Here is a 16,349-nt window from a genome sequence, read left to right on the forward strand (position 1 = left end):
AAATTAATAAGAAAAAGTGTTTTCCCGAGAAATTTTGGTGCAGTCGGTTTTGGTAAAAAAGGAAGGTATAACACTGCCTTTTTTTGAGGCCCGAAAAAAAAATTGTCTCAGATCGCCCGGAAAAAGAATTTTCTTATAGAACGTGGCCTGTAGAATCCATAATTTCAAACAGTTCCAAGATTGGGCTACTAATTCAAAAGTTACAACTCTTTGAATTTTTTTTCGAAATTGCTTTCTAGTCTATAACTTTTGATTAAGAAGTCTGATCGAAAAAGTACGAATTGATTTGGATTATACGCACCCAAATTAATAAGAAAAAGTGTTTTCCCGAGAAATTTTGGTGTAGTCGATTTTTGGTAAAAAAGGAAGGTTACACTGCCTTTTTTTGAGCTCCGAAAAAAAAATTGTCTCAGATCGACCCGGAAACAAATTTTCTTATAGAACGTGGCCTGTAGAATCCATAATTTCAAACAGTTCCAAGATTGGGCTACTAGTTCAAAAGTTACATCCCTTTAAATTTTTTTTCCCTTTGAATTTTTCTAGAACTCTCCACACAGTCCGCAAACTAATTTTTCCAATCTGGTTAGAGTAATTTTGGTATACTGAGGTACATTCAATGGTAAAGAAGGGGGTGTTGCGAAATAGGTCATGTACAGAACGGTGCGTCGTAGATATGCCTTCCGACCCCTCGTTGGAAAGGTCTCGATCGACGTAGAATCCTCCATAATTTCAAACAGTTCCAAGATCTGGCTACTAGATCAAAAGTTACAGCCCTTTGAATTTTTTGTCGAAATTGGTTTTTTGCCCATAACTTTTGATTGAGACGTGTAATCGAAAAAGTACGAATCGTTTTGGATACTACGCACCAAAATTAACAAAAAAAAGTTTTTTCCCGAGAAATTTTGGTGCAGTCGATTTTTGGTAAAAAAGGAAGGTTATACACTGCCTTTTTTTGTCCCGAAAAAAAAAATTGTCTCGGATCGACCGGAAAAAATATTTTCTTATAGAATGTGGCCTGTAGAATCCATAATTTCAAACAGTTCCAAGATTGGGCTACTAGTTCAAAAGTTACAGCCCTTTGAATTTTCTTTCGAAATTGGTTTCTAGTCTATAACTTTTGATTGAGAAGTCTGATCGAAAAAGTACGAATTGTTTTGGATTCTACGCACCAAATTAATAAGAAAAAGTGTTTTCCCGAGAAATTTTGGTGTAGTCGATTTTTGGTAAAAAAGGAAGGTTATACACTGCCTTTTTTTTGGCCCGAAAAAAAAATTGTCTCAGATCGACCCGGAAAAAAAATTTTCTTATAGAATGTGGCCTGTAGAATCCATAATTTCAAACAGTTCCAAGATTGGGCTACTAGTTCAAAAGTTACAGCCCTTTGAATTTTTTGCCGAAATTGGTTTTTTGCCCATAACTTTTGATTGAGACGTCTAATCGAAAAAGTACGAATCGTTTTGGATTCTACGCACCAAAATTAATAAGAAAAAGTTTTCTCCCGAGAAATTTTGGTGCAGTCGATTTTTGGTAAAAATGGAAGGTAATAACTGCCTTTTTTTTGGCCCGAAAAAAAATTGTCTCGGATCGACCGGAGAAAAATATTTTCTTATAGAATGTGGCCTGTAGAATCCATAATTTCAAACAGTTCCAAGATCGAGCTACTAGATCAAAAGTTACAGCCCTTTTTTTGTCGAAATATGTGAAGTAAATTGGATGCGAAGGGCGTTAGAAGTGCGGACAGTTATAATCCGTTTGTGTGTTGTGATTGATGTCTAATTTAATTATTTCTTTGACGCGTTGAGCTCTTGAGTCTTTTTTAAGGTTCTATATTTCAGCTTTCGGCCACTGCTGGTCTATATCTTGATAATTTAGGCAAAGTACTTAGCAATAAATTACCTAATAACAGACAACCCGCTCTGCTCTTATGGAGCTTTGAATTTATCAACCCCTGTATATTGATTAGTGTTTTACCAGCAATTTCCGATTTCGTAAACTACATTATCTTACCCATCGACGTTGGTAATCCACCCTCTCGTTTATGACATAAAATACATTTTTGACTACTTACTGTACTAGCGAAATGCGTTTCCCGTCTATTTTTCTGGTTATTTGAATTGGTCCTCTTTGTTTAGTTAAAAGTACAAGAAAAACGAAACAGTATCGAATAAAAATGACAATAGAAAATAAGGCAAAGTAACCAAAAGGGTTTTTAAATATGGAAATGGTTTGTGCTCCTTCTTACCCTTAGAAAGGAAGAGGATATTGATGAGTGTTAACTGTGTGTCGAAATTTTCATTTGTAATGCTTGTGGCATATTCGAAAAATTCCAATTCAACTGTGTGACACACTTCCTTCGAAAATTAACTTGTGCTCAGAGAAGGCTAGCTCGTACTTAAAATCTAGAACTGTGGACATATTATTACCCACTGCTTTGTACTCGAACTCGAACGCTTACACTACCATCAGTAGAAAGTTATATATAGAGCAGGAAATTGGAATCATCCGCGTGTCATAATTTACTCATAGAACAGTTAATGGAATACCGAAATGTGAGATCAATTAATATTAAATTGTGTTCGAGCGCTAGCCGCGAGAGACGAGGGGTCAAGGATTTGAAACGATGATAATAATGACGCGGATATTGTTCGACGTAAATATATGCAAAAGTGGTGGCAGCATTGTTTTGGCGAATGTTAAATAACCGGGGGTCCGTCTCGAATTCTCTCGGTCAAGATACGGCTCACGGATTCTTCCACTTCACTCCTCTCTACCTGAACACCTGAACCACTCTTAGGACCGATATCCTTTTATTCTTGTTCTTTTCAGATTCTTGTTCTTTATGCTTCATGGGTTTCTTTAAATCGGACTTTGTTTGTAATGTTTCGTTCGGCTCCGAGTTTTAACCTACAAAAGTTGGTAATTGTATGCACTTTAATTTGGAGATGAAATTTTGTTTCCGGTAGGCAATTAATATCTAGTATTAGCATTATCTGAAGACCAAGTACAGCTCGAGGGTATCCTTTCGGGGATTAAGCAAATGTATAAATAAAAAAATTCCTTTTGTGGGCGAGTTTTGGTTTAAACTCATTATTACCTTCTTAGATAAGCAGCTAAAATGGTTGTTATAAACTCAATACTTTAGTGGTAGAAAACTACATCAGGTTTTTTATGTTGCCTTTTTGTTTAAACCCTGCTAGAAACAAATTTCGAAAGAAAATTCAAAAGGCTGTAGCTTTTGAACTAGTAGCCCAATCTTGGAACTGTTTGAAATTATGAATTCTACAGGCCACGTTCTATAAGAAAATTTTTTTCGGGTCGATCTGAAACAATTTTTTTTGAGGTCCGAAAAAATGGCAGTGTACAAACCTTCCTTTTCTACCAAAAATCGACTGCACCCAAATTTCTCGGGAAAACACTTTTTCTTATTAATTTTGGAGCGTAGAATCCAAAACAATTCGTACTTTTTCGATCACACTTCTCAATCAAAAGTTATAGACTACAAAAGAAACCAATTTCGAAAGAAAATTCAAAGGGCTGTAACTATTGAACTAGTAGCCCAATCTTGGAACTGTTTAAATTAAGGATTCTACAGGCCACATTCTATAAGAAAATTTTGTTTCTGAGACAATTTTTTTGAGGCCCGAAAAAAAGGCAGTGTGCAACCTTCCTTTTTTACCAAAAATCGACTGCACCAAAATTTCTCGGGAAAACACTTTTTCTTATTAATTTTGGTGCGTAGAATCCAAAACAATTCGTACTTTTTCGATCAGACTTCTCAATCAAAAGTTATAGACTAGAAACCAATTTCGAAAGAAAATTCAAAGGGCTGTAACTATTGAACTAGTAGCCCAATCTTGGAACTGTTTGAAATTATGGATTCTACAGGCCACATTTTCTAAGAAAATTTTTTTTCCGGGTCGATCTGAGACAATTTTTATTTCGGGGCTCAAAAAAGGCAGTGTAAAACCTTTCTTTTTTTTACCAAAATCGACTGCACCAAAATTTCTCGGGAAAACACTTTTTCTTATTAATTTTGGTGCGTAGAATCCAAAACAATTCGTACTTTTTCGATCAGACTTCTCAATCAAAAGTTACAGACTAGAAACCAGGGTTTAAACACTCATAATTTACTTAAACCACCTAAGATACCTACCCATATTTCATCCTAATGTCAGTAGGCAGTGGTCGCTTAACCAAAAAGAATTCTTTACCATCGAGTAAGTTGTTAAACGGGCATTCATTCCTAGGCTATACTATCCAAAATGATAGTAAAGACACCCAGTTTACTTCCACTAATGATACACACAGCTCTGTCGTAAGTGTCTAATGTTGGTAGAATGAAGTAGAATTGTGTGTTTGAATTGGTAAGATGGCGGTGGAATTTTCCTTGTGCAATTTTGAGAAAATCAAAAATTCTACGGTTTCCACCAAGGAATATCGATGTAGAAAGCAAGAATCAGGTCGGAAATAATGAAAAAAAGGGTAAGCCAGAAGAGAAGAAGCCTAAAAAATGGTATAAAGAAGTGCGTGGACCGAAAAGAATTAAGAAAACCTCTGCACGGCCTCGGGCGGCTTAAGAATTATTGTAATAATAATAAATCTATAACACTTGGATGGCCTCTAGTGGCCAAAATTAAGCACTAAGATAAACTTACTTAACATATCTTTAAACTAGTGGATTACAAAGGAAATACCTAGATGGCGTACGAATTTAAATAAAACGTAACATTTTTTTTAATTCTTAAAGAAAGCGCTCTCAATCAACTTTAATTGAATTTCTTTTTATTCTCATGAGCAAAGCTATGGCGGTAACAAATCTTTAGCGCCTTTTTTACGGTTGTATCCTCTTGAGCCATAAAGTTTAGAGTAAAATTTACATCAGCAAAGGCAAAATTGTCAATTTCGGAAATTTTTCAAAATTGTTATTTTCGCTATATAAGAACGGAGAAGGTGAATGTTCGGAATTTTTCCGAGTCGATATCTCAACAAACAAGTTGCTTAAATGTCGGATTTTTGACCCTTTTATGGCTCATAGGTGTTCAAAAGGTTCCCAGAGGCCCCAACAGACATTTTTAGGGTCTAAAGAAAACAGACATAACTCCCTCCTCATTTTTTGAGATATACACTTGCGGTTTTTTTGGAATTCGACAGAGGAAGTATGAGTGGAGTGTAAATCTGGAGGTTACGGTTTCTGAGAAACGTAACCTCAAATTTTGAGTATGGTTGTTCCGGAAATCATGATAAATCAGCCACAGATTCCGTAGGGCCCTTAGGACTCAAAAAATCAAAAAATAAACATGACTTCCGAACTTCTTTATTTTTTAAGGTATTGGCTTGCAGTTTTGAGGTCAATAGATGAGCGTGCAGTGTAAATCAGCCACCTGGAAGTTACGGTTCCTGAGAAAAGTAACCTCAAATTTTGGATAGGGCTGTTCCGATTTACATTTTGACACTACACGCTCTAATCCTTCCACTGTTCAAATCGATATTTCAATAAAGAATGGAGTTAGGAATTTTTTATACTGGTTACGTGAGACTTTTAATCATTTTTATCCTTTTAATTCATTAAAATTGGCTCGCATCTGCAGACCACCTTATTTCGTTGTAATGATTTTACCTACCCAATTTAATAGTTTGGTTAATTTAGGAAATTTTCGCAGAATCGTACAAAAATTGGATCTGGTAGTAAATCTGTTGAAATTGGGCAAAGATTGTCCTCTTGCCCTTTCTTGGGGCCCTTAGAGCCCAAAAAGCTTCCTCATTTCTTGAGATATCGACTTGCGGCGGTGTTATGAGTTTAACAGAGCTTGCAGTGTAAAAAATTTCAGCTAGGTACCTGCGACCTAACGGTACCCGAAAAAAATCTGCTTGCAAAAAATAGAGAACGAAACTGTGAAACGTGCATTATTTGGAAACCTCACAGTTCAATACACAAAAAAAGTTTGGAGAGAGTCCAGAAAGTGGAGAGTACGCATATTTTATTCCATATTCCAAACTTCTGGGGTCATTTCATATGGAAAGTGTGGAAAAGAGACATAAAATAGCACACCTCGTTTATCTATACAAATTACTTCACGGAACGATAAGCAACCCATCCAACTGGGCACAAATTCGTTTCTATTTTCCACTTTTCTTTCACTGTGGATGTTTTTATCTGTTGTCCGGCAATTAATAAATTACATTTAGTCCAATTAGCACCAACTTTGTACAAAATCATTTCTGCAGACACTTTTCAGCATCGAAATTTTTCTTTTGGGCAGTAAATTCGCACCAACCTTTAAAAAATCAAAAATGTTTGTTACCATGTTTTTGAGGATTTTGACCAAAAATGACTTGCCTGGAAAATCTTTGGGAAAAGTAAAATATTCGCAGGAAAGATAGAAGGTTGTCTAATTCTAAAGGGGGTCCATTTATTTATTGAAATTTGTATATTTTAAGTATGTTTATATCAAATCATATTATTTATTAATTGATTATATTGATTTATTGATATTAGTAAAAAAAATTGGAAGGTAATCGGTAAATTACAAGAGATTGTTTCCTTCCTTAGCGGTTTATCAGTTATAAGTACAGTACCAAAATTGAGGTGTTGTTTTTTCGGGACCGTTAATTTCGCGGGCCTTGTTTGTTAACCAGTTTTTTGGTTATTTTTTCTGCACGCACTAGGCGGGCTCGAATAAGCAATCGTGTGTGGGATTGGCTGCCGCAGCCAGGCTACCTAGTGCGTTGCTGGCCTTAGTAAATTTTTCTTTGAGGCTTTGGGAGCTTTGAAGCTTAATTTATGAAAGGGCTTAAATACATTTATTGAAGTAGTACAGCAGACTTCAAATTTATTGTGTTTCTGGATAGAAGTCAAGAGTGACAGTCACTTTAAAAAGTTGGAATAAATTACATGTGCTTTTCTTTTGTATTACATAGCTGGCACCACAATTTCTGTGAGGAATTTTACTGTTCCGTCCAAGTTCACAACATTTCATTACTTAGTCTAACTGAAAATAATAAAAATGACCACATTTAGAACAGTAAAAATAGAAAAGGAAACACGCTTTATCATCTACTTTCAGAACTTGACCAGAAAGATATATTAATTTGAGCCTCCTGAGCCCAATTATCAATCTTTCCTCAAGAATTTAACCGAATCGATCAGCATATGGCACAAAGAGCAACAAAGTCGGCGCGGTTGGTCTCCAATTTTGGGCGGTTGATTAAGAATTTTGGTATTCCAAGGTCGACCTAAAGATTTCTTCGTAAAACTTTTTGATAATTATGTGTAATTTCGATTAATAAGTAAGGGTAGGACAAGATCGGGCGGCGCCCGTAGCCGTCCAAGCGAACGAAAACAGGTAAAATTTAAGGTAAAACGCCCGTATAAATTATCTGGTCAAGCGTGGTACTTGTAATTACTAATTCCCACACTACACACACTACTCTAATCATGCTTAATAATTATGGGCTTTTTCTTCAGTTTGGTTTTTCGGCGGTGTATACTTTTCTCATCATTTCTCACGACTACCTTTTTGTTTGTTTTCGCACACGATACAGATTTGTCTGTACGGACAAATTATATTAATAAGCGTAATTGATTGGTTGCACTGCGAGAAAAGTTACAGTTAGTTTCGTCTTTTTTTTGGTAAAGCAGGTGCGGACATTCGGCGACCAACAACTCTCGTCGCGCTAATTAAGTTGACACAGGAATCCTTCGCCGCGAAATTAGCCTATTATAACGAGCAGATCCTTTGTTCTACAAAATGGTAACATTAAATATTCCGTTTTTAGTCGGGAATAACGATCTATATAATTGATATCTTCGGGCAATATAATCAAAAGTAATCTAGTGGTAAAATATTCAGTTCGTACTAATAACAGCGAATCGATCTCCATAAGAACAATATGGAATGATCTGGTTAATAAAATTTAAAATTATACCCGCCAGGATTGAAATTAGTTTTATGGATTTTTTGTGGGGATCACTAATAATTGGTTTTCTTTAATATTTATGCGAAACCAATCGATCACGGGCCCTAAATGTAGATAAATACACATCAAAAACTAACACACGCTGTAATTATTTTAAATGGCGTTAATATCAGATTGTTCGAGGGCGCAATTACCTAATTAAATCAGAATTGTGCGTAAACCACCTTTTTTCCGGGCGCGCCCTGTCTATAATTAATCCGAAACGTAACGTGAAGGAAATAAAGTCCCAAGAAAAGTCATATAACAAAGAATACCTGTTATATATCTCCCTCGCGTTATGATGTAATATGTGTAAGCTAGGGGTCGGCGCTAACTTCATTTCAAACCCATATGCGAACCCATGCATAACTTATGCTCTATCTACAATGTTCTACGTATATTTCGAGCTGTCGGGTCCTTCACAATGTTCAACGCCGCCACCGATGTTTAACGTACACGAACAGTTTGGTCCGTTGGAAAACTGTTAGTATTACCCCACTTCAAACTTTAATTTTCTTTTTCGTGGAAATAAGAAAATATGCAATATGAATTTTCTAGCGAGTTTTTCTTTTATTACGTCAGAGATAGGTGAAATAAAGTTATTTGGGTTCAATAAACATTGGAAGAACCTGGGGCTATCCTAGTTGTTATTTTAGGTCTAGTTCCTCCCCTTTCGGTATTTTCGCTCCCTTCGCCTTGACCGCAACTTGAACGCTTTACTACCCCATTCAACTTACTGACCATTCATGATAGCCTCTCCGCTGTCTATTGTAAAGGTTACAACTGTCTACGTACGTGATTCACCTACTTTCCATCGGCGACATCATGTTTGTAACGCCTCGAAACGAAATACAATATCGATTTATTTCAAAAAATACGAAACGTAGAATGTAATTAAAGGTAAATCGTTAAATGTAATTGGTAAATAGTTTCGTTTTAAGTTTCAAAGCAGCGCAGTGTCGGGCGTAAATTTCAGGTGAATTTAGTGTGAAATTGAAAAGAGAGCGAAAGAATTTTCGGCGAAATATTCTTATTCGCCACACGTTAATGGAGAATCTAATTTGCTTGCGGAATATTAATTCGTTGTTTTTGTTGCTATAGATGATATAGTTAGAATTTTAATTTGCAGGAAATTATCCATGGTCAACATTAGAGTGGTTTTCTATTACGGTATTCCACCCCTTTTTCAAACTTGGAACTTTCGTTTTCTCAGTCAAAATTACACATGCAGGTATTGAAGACATTCCAAGACTATTAAACAACAACCGAAAACCAGTTCGTTTTTGCCTAATCTCCTTTTAAAATTTAAATATTAGCACAGATTCCCATTCATTTAGTTCCGTGCTCCGTGGGATTTATTATTGCTTCAGGAACACAATTTATAATTGTGGATTATCCTTAATCATTTGGTTAAGTAATTGAGCCTAAATGCATAAATAAAATGAAACGTACGGGGATTTTTTATTAATTATGCGGAAACTGATATGTTGGGGAGAGGGGTTGTATTTTAAACAAAATTGAATGTTTTTTCCGAGGTGTATAAGTGAAAGGAAATGAGCATTAAAACCATAGGGATTTTTTTAGTGTTTCGTACAGTATTTTAGCGCCTTTTAATTACAAAAATTTCCACTGTCCGTCTGCTTGTCCAGTGCTCACGCTTTATGTCCATGAAGTAACCTCTCGCCTCTCCATTCACATAAATGTCTGATCAAATTGAGCTAATGATTATTCCAAACGCGGCATCCATGGGGTCTTACATTAAATTTACTGCATATTCTGCTTCCCCGCCCCATGGAAATATGTAGTTGGATGCTTCCGATTCCACCTTTCCGATTTCGCTTCAGCTTTAACAATTTGTATAATCTGTATATCCTTTCAGATTGTTCAAATTTGGGCATTTGGGTGCGTTGTAAAAAAAATTTCAGTGACTATAATACGAAGGGGAGGGCCATTCCATCCAAGCCCCCTTTTAATCTTCTATAGGACCAACGTCTCCGATAAACAACTTTTCCCCTTTTTTTCAAATTTCCTTCGAATATTTAGACTTTTGATTTTCCGCATTACTGTGACTATTCAGTTTTCTTGAGGGACCTTTCGCATGCTATTGATTCTTCAGTTTATTTAGGCATTTCCGTTTCTGTAGGTTCTGTGGGTTTTTTCGTTTCTTCATTTGTTTAGAATTCATGTTCAGGATTTCAGGTTATTAATATTTTTACGATCCAATTTCTCATTTTATTCGAACGGTTTCAGTTTTTCATCTTCTACAAACCTGTTTGTAGCTTTAGGGTTGTATATCCCAAGGCTCTCCCAAACAAATTTTACACGAGACAAAATTCGGTCGAGGATTATCGTATATTCTGAATCCCTATTTCGCCGTGCTGTGGTTGAATCTCAGACAGCGTATCTGGGTCTTAGTAGTCCCATGGCATCCAGAAAGGGAATGAGTGTCTTGAGGTTGAGAGATAACAGCTTGGCCGCCAGTACTGCTCCACCGAGCTCCACTTTCGGTAGTGTTTTCTGCAACTTCATCGGTGCCGTGGAGGTTCTTATTGGCCACATAAATCTTCTTGTAGTTTTGAACCAGTTAGCAGCATCTCGTTCTGGTCTTTTCCTGAACGAAAAGTGGAGGAGGCGTCAAACACCACTCGTAATGGAGCTTTGCTCTTTTAACACCTCATGATGGAGGCTGCAGGTGCCTCCCCTGCATTTTCCCTCCCCTCATGTCGTCATATTCTCGCGTGGAAACCTTGAACCGATATTCCGTCTGTGGATGGCGAACGGCAGGTCATCCTTCTGCGATAGGGCTGCCTCTTGGGTTTCGACATCTCCAATTTTGTCAACGCCACCTCGTCCGTTATGGACACGGGGCTTTGCATGGGCTCTTCATCAGTTTCATAAGACGATTAAATCTCACTTTCTGTCTACTACAGTCTGAGTGCGTGTGACCTAGGCTGGGTAGGTAACTCATGGAATCCTCGCCCTCCATGTATCGTGGCGAATGGGCGTGCATTTGTTCCCATCGCTCTCCCATTGGACATTAAAATCGTTGCTCCTTTTGGGATATTGTTTGGTTTAGACTTCTTGGCGTAGTCCTGGCTCTTGTTTCCAGATCATTTAAAAGCTCGAAGAATCAAATGTAACACTTCACTGGGACCGGTACCCTTGCGGTAACGCAGCACCCATTTGTTGAACAGCTCGAAGGACCAAATGTAGGGACCGATATCCTTGTGGTAACGCGGCACCAATTCGTGGATGGTTTGAAGGAATAAATGTAGCACGGCACCAGTTCATTTAAAAGCTCAAATGTAGCACTTCACTGGAAGCGGTACCCTTGTGCTAACGGGGCACCCATTTGTTAAGCAGCTCGAAGGACGAAATGTAATGCTTACTGAGACCGAAACCCTTGTGGTAACGCGGAACCAATTCGTTGAAGGTTTGAAGAAATAAACGTAGCACTTACTGGGACAGGAACACATTACGTAGCGCGGCACCAATTCATTTAAAGGCTTAAAGGATCAAATGTAGCGTTAGGGTTGCTTACCCAAGCAAATCTTACACGCGATAAAATTCGGTCGGGGATGATCGTATATCCCGAAACCAGTTACGTTAGCGAGTCTTCAAATTTCCCGACCCTTTCAAATTATTCCTATTAACCAGAGTTTTCGGACCTTTCGAATTATTCCAATTTTTTGATTCTTTGGGTTTTTAAGGTAGGTAATGCAGATTTTATAGATTTTTCAGGTTCAAGTTATTTGTAATTTTCATCTACTTTCAAGTCTTGAAATACATCACATCCTTCAGAATCTCGCGATTCTGCAGGTTCTTTAAGACCTTTAGACCCTTTAAATGCTTTGTTTCCTAAATTATTCTGCCCCACACGGATTTTTCTGAGACTTCAGTGTTTTTAAGTGTGTAAGTTCCTAGGACTTTTCGATTCTTTAGTTGTTCAGCTTCTTCAAAGTGATGTTATTCGGATTTCGTCAGATCTTACGAACTTTTTGGGTTCTTTGCTTGGTTTTCTTTTAGTCTCTTTTTGATTCTTCCATTAGATTGTGTCATTTTTGCACATCAATGCATTTCCGAGGGTGTCTGTGGAGCTCCGAAGGTAACCATACGGATTTCTCGCGAAACGAATGTTTGTTTGGTGGGGCAAAATTGATTGGTTCGTTTCCTTTCCGAGTTTCATTACTTCCCGGTGTTACATTTGCATGTAACATATTCCGTTTTAGCAGCATCATAGAATGAAGACACTGCAATCCCCCAAAAACGGTTAATCTTGATGCATGACTTGTCGGAGATATCAATATTGATACCACTATTACATCTAGGGCATTTTCTGATTTTAATAACTTTAACTTTAGCGTATAATGCGGAAAATTCGATATTTTAATTTATTTTTTAATTTTTAATTTAATTTTAATTTAATGATGTAATACGGGAATAACCCCAAAAGCACTAACATATTTCGGTGTACAATTTCAAAGTACTACAAAAAATAAAAATAACTGCATTTTAAACTATTAAATTAAGATTAGGTACCAGTAGAGCTAATAAATGGTAGTTTATATATAGGTATATTAACCCAAAATGCCAAAAACTATAACAAAAATAATAATTTTAAAATTATAAAAAACAATAATTCAATAACTCAAATAAATGTACAGATCCTCTACGAAAAATACAAATACACAATTACAATTTTTAATCCCTTAGCAAGGACAAAGAAAAATAAAATAAAATAAACCTTAGGGAATTACTTAGATTAGGTAAAAGTTTACATCCTTTTCTGTTAAATAGTTCTGTGCCTCTTTTTGAACTTTATTAGTGAGAATCGAAAAAAATCCAAATTTGGAACGGAATTCCCCGAACGCATAAGCCGTTCAATTGGTCCATTGTATAAATAATTGAAATTGAAATTACCTATGCACCACATAGTCTAGGGCGAGGTCTAGGGCGTCATTTTCTTCCCACGTTATTGCAAAAGGAAATCGGTACATTTATCCATTTGCCATGATAAGATCCGATGGCCGTGGATATTTAAATTAAATACCGTAGATAAGTAAACGGACTTCTAAAATATTTACCGTTGTTTATCAGCTTTGGACAAATAATGCAGTTTCCGTTTCGGTAACCGTCTTTTTTTCCCCCCGCGGGAAGTAAGGCAAGGTTGTTTCGACAAATTTAGAAACTTAATTGGCTCGCACTAGAATACAATGTGACTGAAAGGCAAAAGGTTGTGGGGTACATGGAAAGGTAATTAAATTGAACGATTTGGTGTGTTGGGTAATTTTAATTATTTTACATTAATTTAGCGAATTTGTTGGTCACGATTAAAGAGGATTATGATTGGATAACAATGTTGAAATGGCCGGCGTATAAGGAGCACACCTTAATCTATAACAAAGGTATTTATTCATGAGAGGCACGGCATAAGACTTTAATTTGGAATGCTATCACTGTATCAACTTTTTAAATAAATACGCTATTGTTAAACTTTGCAGCTGTGTGTGCCTTAAAACGTCATTTGCTTTTATTTCCTGGCCTATACCCATTAAGCTACACGCAGTCGCCATAAATTAAGGAACATTTTGAAAATTCTGAAATTTTGGAATTCTTCACTCTTCAGTATGGATCAACATCCTGCAACAATACAGAGGGCCCTTAAGACACTTTTGTTGTTGATTAAATGTCTTTTTTCCTAAATCAAAAATGATGTTTTTTAACGATTATTTCTTGTTGTTGCAGGGCGTCCAGTGGGCGAGCATGTGATGCGCCGCGATGCCCACTTTGTCCGCGGCGCCTGAGCTCTGTTCCGGCGGCCGCATAGAGCGGCACAAACTCGAATCGACCATTATGAGCCCAGAGCAAGAAGCAAGTCCGCCTCCTGCTGCACCAGGAGCGTCTCCCCCTCCGCCGCCGTCCACAAATCTACCATCACCAAGCATATCGCAACAAGATACATCGGATGTGGAGCAATTCTCCGGCAAGATCGTGTACAACCCCGACGGTTCCGCTTACATCATCGAAGATTCGGAGAGCGAAAATGAAAGCACCGCGATTCCTAATATTCCAGAGATCGTTCCACCTCTCCAGGCTGTTTACGTGTCGCGATTACTTCGTCAGGCGACAAGGCAGGCGGAACCGCCGGCGGTGCACAGTTATCGTGTCGTAGCGTTAAGGGACGCGAGACCTCCGAGGCCGGCATCGGTACCAATTAAACCAATTTTAATGTGCTTCGTGTGTAAACTCAGTTTTGGTTTTGCGCGATCGTTTGCCAATCACGCTCAAGCAGAACACGGGGTTACGCTACAGGACACTGAACGTGAAGTGCTAGCGGCGGACAGTTCGGCAATTTTGCAATGCGTGGGTGCCGAGAAGATACCGATAGTGTCGCTACTGGAACCTCTCGGTACCACTCAGTCCGCGTCTGAGAATCACATGGGTACGATTTCCATCACGTCGAACCTGCTACGCGGCGAACAACCATCACCTTCCTCCGAGATGCCGCCGACGTCTTCACGAACCACGCCTGGAAAATCACCGTCCCCTCCTTTTGTACATCCTCCTGCCTTTCTGTCGGGCACCACGATCGGTGTCTGTCCCGAGCATATCCAGGGTCGACCTTCGGGGGTGGACTGCACGAGGTGCGAGATGATTTTGGCGTCCGGTAGATTGGGACCTGCAGGTCTGGGCAATGTGCATAGTAGAAATTCTTGTAAAACACTTAAGTGCCCCAAATGTAATTGGCACTACAAATACCAAGAAACGTTAGAAATTCACATGAAAGAGAAGCATCCAGAGACTGAGACCAGTTGTATATATTGCATAGCTGGTCAACCCCACCCTCGCCTGGCGCGGGGTGAAACATACACGTGTGGTTACAAACCTTATCGTTGCGAGGTTTGTAATTACTCAACCACAACCAAAGGTAATCTCAGTATACATATGCAATCGGATAAGCACTTGAACAACATGCAAGAGTTGCAAAACGGAGGAGCGCCCACGACGGATTCCCGACAGTCATCTCCAAAGGCTCCCCCAATCCACCACTCCCCTGTAAGTAGCGGCCATAAACCCAAACCCAGCTTTCGTTGCGACGTTTGCAATTACGAAACAAACGTGGCGAGGAACCTGCGTATCCACATGACATCAGAAAAGCATACGCACAACATGCTGGTGCTACAGCAGAACGTGAAGCACATGCAGACACTATCCGCGCTGCACCACCAGCAACAGTCACAGCAGCACATGGAGAACCTCTACGGCATGTACCCGGGTCTTGGAGACAAACCAGAAGCGGCTTTGGCCGACATGGCCTACAATCAGGCCTTGTTGATACAAATGATGACCGGCGGACAACTGCCAGGGCACGCGGGTCCCGCCGAAATGGCCGTGCACTCCGACATGGGTCTCAATCCGGACACGATGGAGCCGCCGCCCGAACCCGCGGATCCCGATCCGCAGAAAACCTACCACTGTTGCGTTTGCAATCTTTTTAGTACGGACAATCTCGAAGATTTAGGTCGACACTTGGCGCAAGATCGGACGAGGTTGCGAGAGCAGGAAATTTTAGCACTAATCGCGGGCCACTACGTCTGCAAGTTGTGCACGTACAAAACTAACCTAAAAGCTAACTTCCAACTACATTGTAAGACTGATAAACATCTACAGAGACTGCAACACGTGAACCATGTTAAGGAAGGTGGACCTAGAAACGAGTGGAAATTGAAGTACGCGTCAACGCCTGGTGGTGTACAAATACGGTGTAACGCTTGTGATTATTATACAAATTCGGCGCATAAGCTCCAACTTCACGCCGCCGGCGGACGGCACGAGGCGGGCGTTGCGCTTTTAAAGTACCTGGAGGAGCGTTGCTCTTCGTTCAGACATGAACAGCCGCGCGTGTTTCATTGCGTTCTCTGTGGTTTCTCATCAACGAATCGTTTACCTTTGTTACAACACATCAAATCCCTAAAACATCTCCATTTAGAACAGTTACATCAGCTGCAAAGGCGAGCCGAGGGGAAGGAGACGACGGCCGACATCGGGGAGGTTTTCCAAGTAGTCCCAGGACCCTTCGATCAACAGACACCTGGTGAGTCATTTAGGTGTCTCGCTTTTTTTTGGGTGGCGGTTAGTTTCACATAAAAATTTACCTTTACCAACTTAAATTTTGATCTCGACAGAGATTTTGGTTCTCAATTAAAGGATGCGACAGAAAATTTGAACCAAGTAACGCCGCATCTTCTCATTTTCTGGGGGTTTCGAAAAACTTTTTCTCGTTCATGCTCCCGAACTCCCAAACGTTAGATTGGCTCGATTGAGGACGATAAGCGATGTGCTCCTGATCCATAATTTCAAACAGTTCCAAGATTGGGCTACTAGTTCAAAAT

At 38.9% G+C, this 16,349-nt stretch overlaps 1 protein-coding gene across 1 annotated transcript in view; it reads left to right on the plus strand.

Annotated features, from left to right (window-relative positions):
- Positions 1-16,117, plus strand: part of LOC116173138 (zinc finger protein 2-like) — a 46,848-nt gene extending 30,731 nt beyond the window's left edge. Inside the window, exon 2 of the mRNA XM_031490427.1 lies at positions 13,702-16,117. Within this exon, the coding sequence (XP_031346287.1) occupies positions 13,735-16,104 (2,370 nt within the window). The 5' untranslated portion in view covers positions 13,702-13,734 and the 3' untranslated portion in view covers positions 16,105-16,117. The remainder of the gene's footprint in view (positions 1-13,701) is intronic.
- Positions 16,118-16,349: the final 232 nt, after the last annotated feature.

Source organism: Photinus pyralis, unplaced genomic scaffold (assembly GCF_008802855.1).
Source record: "Photinus pyralis isolate 1611_PpyrPB1 unplaced genomic scaffold, Ppyr1.3 Ppyr1.4_LG6, whole genome shotgun sequence".
NCBI lineage: Eukaryota > Metazoa > Arthropoda > Insecta > Coleoptera > Lampyridae > Photinus > Photinus pyralis.